Consider the following 7,836-nt stretch of genomic DNA (forward strand, 5'->3'; position numbering starts at 1 on the left):
CTTCCATTCTGGTTGGAATTTTGAACAATTGCATCCATAAGCAAAAGTCCAGTTCATCAAATTGTAGCAATTTACACTTGCTCACAGTATCAAACATCTTTATCTTCATCAGGTGGAGTTCTGGTCAGCTAGCCATCCAAGCCAGGTCAAATGGGTACGCACAGCAAGTCAGGGAGTTCACATACACCTCTCTGCATTTTAGACCAGCTGGCCACTTCACTCTCAGCCCTAGCCCCCAGAGCCTAGGTCTGTGCCCATGGACTCAGGAATTCACACATCTTCCTAAACTTCAGACCAGCCAGGCCTGCCTCTTCTTTCTCTCATCTCAAGGTCAATGATGTCAATGGAATATGGCTAAACTCAGCCCATGTCTTCATTGCTGCATTTTCCCCACTTCTACTCACAAGTAGATCCAAATGGTCACCATGGAGCATACCAGACTGCTCACCAGTTAGTCCCGTTTAAGTTTCAGCCATAAAAGGGGATGACTTAACAATCTGAAGGGAGCTATTTTGTTCCCTCTGGGTTTCCTTGCTCTGCCTCCTTAGGTCTGGCCCAGTGTCTAGTCCTGCCTTGGTTTCACCAGTGTGATCAGTCCAGGTGGAGGAGAGCAGGAGGGCTGGTGATCGCCACCCTCCCCTATGTTCTTCCTTGTCCACTTTTTGTCTGGTTCTTAACAGTTAGTGTAGAAATAATCATACAGCCATGGATTCTGGTGTGGCTAAAGTTAGAGCATCTGATTCACTTTTTTTTTTTCTTTTCTGTCTTCATTCAACAAGCATTTATTAAACTTTTTTATTGTTATTTTTAAGTGTCATTGAGTTAGTACTGACTCAGCGACACTGTATAGGGTTTCTGAGGAGTGGATGGTGAATTTGAACCACTGACCTTGTGGTTCAAACCCATCTTGCGGTCCAGTGCTTATCCTACAGTCCCACAGCAGGACTCCTTATTAAACTTCTGCTATTTGCTAAATCCTGTAGATACAGAGAGATTCTCCAAGTCTAGATATTGACCATGACCAAAGAGACAGACAAGTCTGTAAGCTACAATATTAAATACCTCAAGTAATAAATATTCAAGTACTACTTTGAATTCTCCCTGTGAATCTTCATACCAACCCTGTAAGCACCGCTAATATGTCTCCATCTTTATATATGAGTATCAGAGGAAACTGGAACTTTGAACTTTCAACTAAGAAGTTGAACCTAAGTGTGTAGGATGTCAATGTCTACGCTCACAACCACTGCATCATATTGCTTCCTGAATGTGACACCCACAGGGAAGGTGGTGTCTTAATTTACTCAGGTCCTCCATAAGGATGCACCCTATGCTCTAAAAGAAAACCAAATCCTCATCAGTCCAAGATTTCACCTTAAATCCTTATGAATAGACCTTGAAATTGCCTCTTCTCTCCTACTCTCTTAAAGATTTCCAGTGGACCATCCAGCAAGAGATTTAAGCACATCTATTAAAGACAGTCCGTGGTGGCTGTAAATGCTCAACTGCTAAAAGTTGGAGGTACAAGTTCACCATTTGTACCTCAAAAGAAAGGTCAGATAGATCTACTTCCTATGAAGCACAATTCTACTCTGGCATACATGAAATCACCATGCGTTAGAATTGGTTCATGGCAACTGGTAATTATTTAAAGACAAATGGTAACTATGCAATGTCCAACATTTTTGGTTATGGGGGAATCATTAGCTCGGAACTCCAAAGGGCTGGGATATTGGCCTAGTGCCCAGGGCTTAGAGACTGAAATGCTGTAGGGCATAGAGTAGAGTGATCAGAGGCCCAAGTTTTTACAGTTCTGACCAATGCCCTTTGTACTGCCTCAAACTGTTGCCAGGTGTGCCAGGCTGTTTACGAGATACCAGGGATGGGGCAGTATTCATAAGCAGTAACCTAAAGGCTCTAAGTTTATTGCCATTCTGGAAGCAGAGCCGATCCTTACAGTGCACAACATCCCGAGTTGTTGAGCCATAATACCCAAGGAGAAAGCAGCCTCAGGTTGGGAGAGCCTCAGGTTCGGATCTTTCGAGCCTTAAAAGGTGTTTGTTTGTTTGAACTATTATTAATAGGGACTGAAGGCCATAAAATGTCCGATGGGAGTTAAGGAAGAGCCGTCAAAATTAGACTCTGGTGGGACTCCGATCCATACTCACAGGTTCACGTTAGGAGTCCAGTGCGGCCGAGGCGCGACCCCCGGTACTTCTATCCGCCTAAATAGCGCTCTTTCCGGGGGAGTATTGGGCCTATGCGAAACTACCCTGCATTGAAGTACAGGCTGCGGATCATCGGCTGACAATGTGGATGGGGGTGCCTTCTTCCCTCATCTCGGAGACCCGGAGACTGGGGGTGGGGTGGGGAGAAGGAAGAATTGAGCAGAGGCCACCAGGATTCTCCTCGCGGCTTGCAGGTGCGGAGTATGCTGGCGGGGAGAGCTGGGGCGTTCCGCAGCTAGGCGGGGCTGAGCATGTGAGGACTACAACTCCCAGGGTGCTGCGTGGTTGGCACCGCCCATGACTGACCCTCACGCAGGGCTGATTGAGGACCAGCGGCGTCGGGCGGCGCTGGGGCTGCGCTGCGCTGCGGACTCTGGGGCGCGCTGGCTGCAGGGAAGGCGGTGGAGGCTGTGTTGCCTGCCCGCGTAGCCGGTTTGGTTTGCGGGAGGCGGGCGGGGGAGGAGCGTGGCGGCCGAGCGGGCGGGGTCGAGCGGCGGGTGGGGCTGGCTGGGTGGCCGGGCCATGCAGGGCTCAGAGGCGGCGGAGCGCTGCTGAGACCCGGCTCTGTGCGCTTAGGAGCGGCTGATGCCCCCCGCGCTCCCCACTCCGCTACCGCAGCCGGGCCACATCTGGATAGGGCACCGCGCTGCGGGGCCGACGCCGGGTGAGCTCAGGCGGGGTCAGCAAGTCCCCGGGCGGGGGAGTGGTGGGGCCAGTTTCGGGTGGGGGGCGCGCCCTGTCTCCACCCGGGCGCTTCCTTACTTTGGCTATGTAAGGGCAAAAGGGCGTCCGCAAGACCCAGGACAGGGCCCAAGGGAATTGGACACCTTCTCCCCTCCCTTCCCCGCTCCATCCTCTGGCCTTCCGTGACAGATTCTTGCCCTCTGCCCTGGTGGACTCTGGGAGGTTCAAAGGTCCAAGGACCTTGGAGATCGAGGCATTGGGGTCGGGGCCCTGTCATCCCCACAGGTTTTGGCTTTTCGTGGGGAGTAGAGGGGTCTATTTGTAAGGGCTACCTCTGTTCTGTACCATGTCCTCATCCTGGTCTGGAGACCCTCAGCCTGCTTCACAGCTGTGACCTTCATGCCCTCCCCACGAAGAGAAGAGCCTGAAGGAAAACTGAGTCCTATTTGCTTTGATCAAATCTGCTGATCACCAGGAATTGAGCTGTATAGTCCTAATCTCAGGCCAGCTCCTGAGAGGCCCAGTCACCAGGTCCTTTTCCCTCAACTAATTGGCTGAGCTGTTAGTTAAGGATGTGGGGTTGCCTTCTAGGCCCTCTTCCTCTCTATATCACCTTTTTTCCCCTAGGCGGTCGGTCACCTCTCAGGCACCTCCAGCTCTAACCTGTTTGCTTGGCTGCCCTCTCTTGGCCAGTAGAGGCAAGGCACTCCCTCTGCCTGTGGGCAGGGAGGGCCCCCTTCTCCTTTGGGTTCTGTGGCTTCGCCTGGCCATGCACAGAACCCTCCTGTGTCTCTGCGTGGCAATTGAGTTAATTTTCATCCCTACCTTGGGCAGGGACCCTGAATGCCAGCAGAGTAGACGGCCCTGCTCTGACTGGACCTTTGAGTGAAAGTCTCACTATACCCATGGCACAGAGAGGCAGGCTAAGGTCTAAAGTGAAAAAGATCTTTGTCCAAGGTCACTCAGAGGATGGCAGACTGAGATAGCAGTGGGAAATAGAACCCAGCCAGCCTCCTCCCTTTCACCTTTGAAACTCCTCACCTCAAGTCCCATGCCTCTGGGATATGCCTCTAACCTGTCCCTTCCAGCCAGACATGGGAGCCATGCCCGGAAAGGGCCTTCTGTCCTCAGCCATCCCACACATTGTGACTGTCACCCCAAGGTGACAGTGGTCTAGTTGCCTGGGCTAGGATGTAGAAGACCCAAGAAACCCAGAAGTTTTTGTACACTGACTAGCCTGTACCCACAGGCCACAATGCTGCTTGGGGCGTCTCTGGTCGGTGTACTGCTGTTCTCGAAGCTGGTGCTGAAACTGCCCTGGACCCAGGTGGGGTTTTCCCTACTGCTCCTTTATCTGGGGTCTGGCGGCTGGCGCTTCATCCGGATCTTTTTCAAGACCATCAGGCGCGATATCTTGTGAGTACCTGGTCCAACCCTTCCTGGGGTCTAACATGCCATCTTGGGCTCCTAATTGCCCAAATATCCCCAGACCAATCCCCATGGCCTCTGTCATCACAGGCACTTAGGTACCCCAGAAAAGTAACCTCTGCTTCATACCCACTGACAGTACCAGGAATCTCCATATTCAAGGTCTTCTCCTGAGGAATTGCCCTAACTTGAATTCCCTAGTGTGTTTGGGATCATGGGGCATACATCAGACACCTAAGTGTGTTGCAGGGACATCTCTAGGAGGTTCCAAGGACACATGGTTGCTTGTGAGAGGGTGAAGAAGTTCCCAATGGGAAAGGCCCTGCCCCTCATGTTGGCATGACTCTGGGCACAGGGGCACTGACAAAGCAGAGTCCTGAATCAGATGCCTGGGAGAACCTGCTACCAAAAGAAAGCCAGCCATGGTCCACAGGGGCATCCTGTACCAGATCCATGTGCTCCCACCTCCTCTGTACCAGATACCCAGCTGGGTTCTGGGGCACAGAGAGGAAGCAGGCAGGTGTGCTCCTGGGCCAAGTTCCGACTGGCCAGGGAGAAAAGAAGGAGATGCAGTAAACCTGTAAGAAACACTGGTGGTCTTACTTACCACTGGGTTCCACACCTGACACTGTCCCATGCCCACACTAGGTGGCAAGGGATTTGTTCTATCGATTATAGAACAAGGTATTGAGTGACCACAGCAGGAAGGATGGCCACAGCTGTGGGAGTGTGGTGGAACAAGGGGAGGTGGCTTTAGGCCAGGGGACCAGAGAGTCAGAGTGTCTCCTTGAGGAAAAGTGATTGTACTTGGAAGAGAACAGCATCAACAAAGGCAGAGAGTTTTGGAAGCAGGGGCGTTTCAGAAGGGCTAGAAGGTGGGGGTGGGGTATGGAGGAAAGACGGATGTTGCCAAATGATTCCACAAACATTAATTGAACATGTGCCCTGTGCCCAGCACCAAGCAGGGCACAGGGGACAAGGTGATGACAGGACAGAGCTCTACCTTGTATCTTGCTGGGCTCTTGGTGGAAAAAAAGACAAATTGGCAAATTCATCCTTTATTTACTTTAGCGATGAATGGCAGAGGGAAGGTATATTATGTTGTTGTTATGTGTCGTGGAGTCGATTCCGACTCATAACGACCCTGTACAGGGATTCTGAGGCTATAAATCTTTACGGGAGCAGAAAGCCTCATCTTTCTCCCGTGGAACAGCTGGTAGTTTCGAACTGCTAACCGTGAGATTAGCTGCCTGATTTGTAACCACTACGCAACCAGAGCTCCTTTAGTTACCATGAGGCACCATTAAAACTGTACACATGATGGGGCTTAGCTAGTGCCTGGCACCTAGTAAGTGCTCCAAAAGGAGAATGTTATAAGTGATCTGACTGATGAGGCTCAGGCTGGTAGGATTGAAACTGGACCAGGATGCCAGGATTCCTTATCAAGCAGACACGGCTCCCTTACTCCCACACAGCGGTGGCCTAGTGCTCCTGAAGGTGAAGGCCAAGGTGCGGCATTACCTGCGAGAGAAACGGACGGTGCCCATTTTGTTTGCCTCTACGGTACGGCGCCACCCCGACAAGACAGCCCTAATTTTCGAGGGCACAGATACCCACTGGACCTTCCGCCAGCTGGATGACTACTCAAACAGCGTGGCTAACTTCCTGCAAGCCCAGGGCCTGGCCTCGGGTGATGTGGCTGCCCTATTCATGGAAAACCGCAATGAGTTTGTGGGCTTGTGGCTGGGCATGGCCAAACTGGGTGTGGAGGCAGCACTCATCAATACCAACCTCCGACGGGACGCCCTGTGCCACTGCCTGACCACCTCCCGGGCCCAGGCCCTCATCTTTGGCAGCGAGATGGCCCCAGGTAAGCCCCAGGGGGGATGAGCCAGTGGATGCGGGACGGGCAGGGAGTCCCACAGAATATTGCACAGGCCACAGCTCCCTTGTGGGGGAGGCATCAGGACTCAGTGGTTAAGGACGAGAGACCACCTCGGCTCTGCCACTTGTAAGCTGGAGGTCCTGAATTCTCAGAGCCTCAGTTTCCTCAGCGGTTGCACCTACCCCATACTGTTTTCGAGAAGTTACTTTCTCTGAAGCTCTAAGGCAGATTTACTGGTAACCATTCTTGTGACAAATTGGACCTCACTTGCTTCATCTGTAAACTAGGAACATGAATCTCTGTGCTCCTCACAGAGCTTGTGCTTTATTGGCTGCCACCCTGAGCATCAACAGGATGCTGAGCAGCAGCTTTAACCTTCACAGAGGCCTAGGGAGGTGGGGCTTGTCATCTGGGGCTTTATGGATGAAGAGACAGGTTCTGTGAGGTTTAAGGTACTTACCTGAGGTCACACAGCTGGTAAGTGGTAGAACTTGGATTTGTCTTTTTTCTTTAAAAAAAATTAATAAGAGTTATTGTTTTTAACTGTTTTTGGTGAGAGTTTACACAGCACATTAGATTCCCATTCAACAATTTCTAAGCAAGTTTTTCAGTGACATTGGTTTCATTCTCCATAATGCATGAACATTCTCATATCCATTTCTGGTCCTTGGTTTCCCTGCCTTTCCCATCTGTGTTTTAAGGTAATTCTTAACTTTTTAGTCTCAGAGTTGACTTGTTAAAGAGGTGCTTTACTCACAGGTGATATCCTTTATTTTGTGAGCCAATCTGTTATTTAGCTAAAAGGTGACCTCAGGGGATAGTTTTGGTTCAAGGTTTAAAGGTTATCTTAGAGCAATAGTCTTATGGAGTTCTCTAGTTTCAACCAGTCCAGTAAGTCTGGATTTTTTTTTAATTTAGATTTGATCTTGGGCCTGACCACAGTGTCTGTGTTCTTTCTCCCCACACTGCGATGGTTGTGGAGTCATGGAGAAGGGAAGGTTACCAAGATGCCAAAGGGGAGAAAGAAGGATGCATTGAGGAGAGTTAGATGAAGCAAGTGGAAGCCAGAGGAAGTGGGTTTGAGCAGACCAGGACTAGCCTAGCCCCACGCAGATGAGTATCTGAAAGTCTGTGCTGTGCACAGGGGAGCCTGAGAGAAACATCACCTTCTCTGAAGGGGCTGGAGGGCCACTGGCCTCTGGTCCCTCATCTTCCCTTCCACCAGATGCCATGGCATAATGTGGCAGTGGTTAAGAACTCAAACTTTACTGTTTGAGGCAGAGCTAACTTTGAATCCCATGGCCCAGTACCTTCTATCTGTGAGCAAGTCCCTTCCATTCTCCAAGCCTCAGATTCTCATCTGTAAAATGAGCTGTTATTGGTGCTTGCTTCTTAGTGCTGCATCAGCATGAGAATGCATGTAAAGAGCCAGTGGTGCAGTTGTTATTGTGTGTCATTGAGTTGGTTGTGGCTCATATTGACCCTGTATGAGGAGCAGCTGGTGGGTTTGAACTACCAACCTTGTGGTTAGTAGTCCAGTGCTTATTATACAGTGCCACATCAGTGGTGCAATTAGGCAGCAGCTGATGTTGCTTCAATTAGCATCTTCTA

General features: G+C 50.6%; 1 protein-coding gene across 1 annotated transcript in view; it reads left to right on the forward strand.

The window, feature by feature from the left end:
* Positions 1-2,602: 2,602 nt before the first annotated feature.
* SLC27A4 (solute carrier family 27 (fatty acid transporter), member 4) overlaps positions 2,603-7,836 on the forward strand; it is a 20,631-nt gene continuing 15,397 nt past the window's right edge. The window contains exons 1-3 of the mRNA XM_006834824.1: positions 2,603-2,892; positions 4,162-4,328; positions 5,816-6,210. Coding sequence (XP_006834887.1) covers positions 4,168-4,328; positions 5,816-6,210 — 556 coding nt within the window. The 5' untranslated portion in view covers positions 2,603-2,892; positions 4,162-4,167. The remainder of the gene's footprint in view (positions 2,893-4,161; positions 4,329-5,815; positions 6,211-7,836) is intronic.

The sequence above is a fragment of the Chrysochloris asiatica genome, unplaced genomic scaffold (assembly GCF_000296735.1).
Source record: "Chrysochloris asiatica unplaced genomic scaffold, ChrAsi1.0 scaffold00014, whole genome shotgun sequence".
Lineage (NCBI taxonomy): Eukaryota > Metazoa > Chordata > Mammalia > Afrosoricida > Chrysochloridae > Chrysochloris > Chrysochloris asiatica.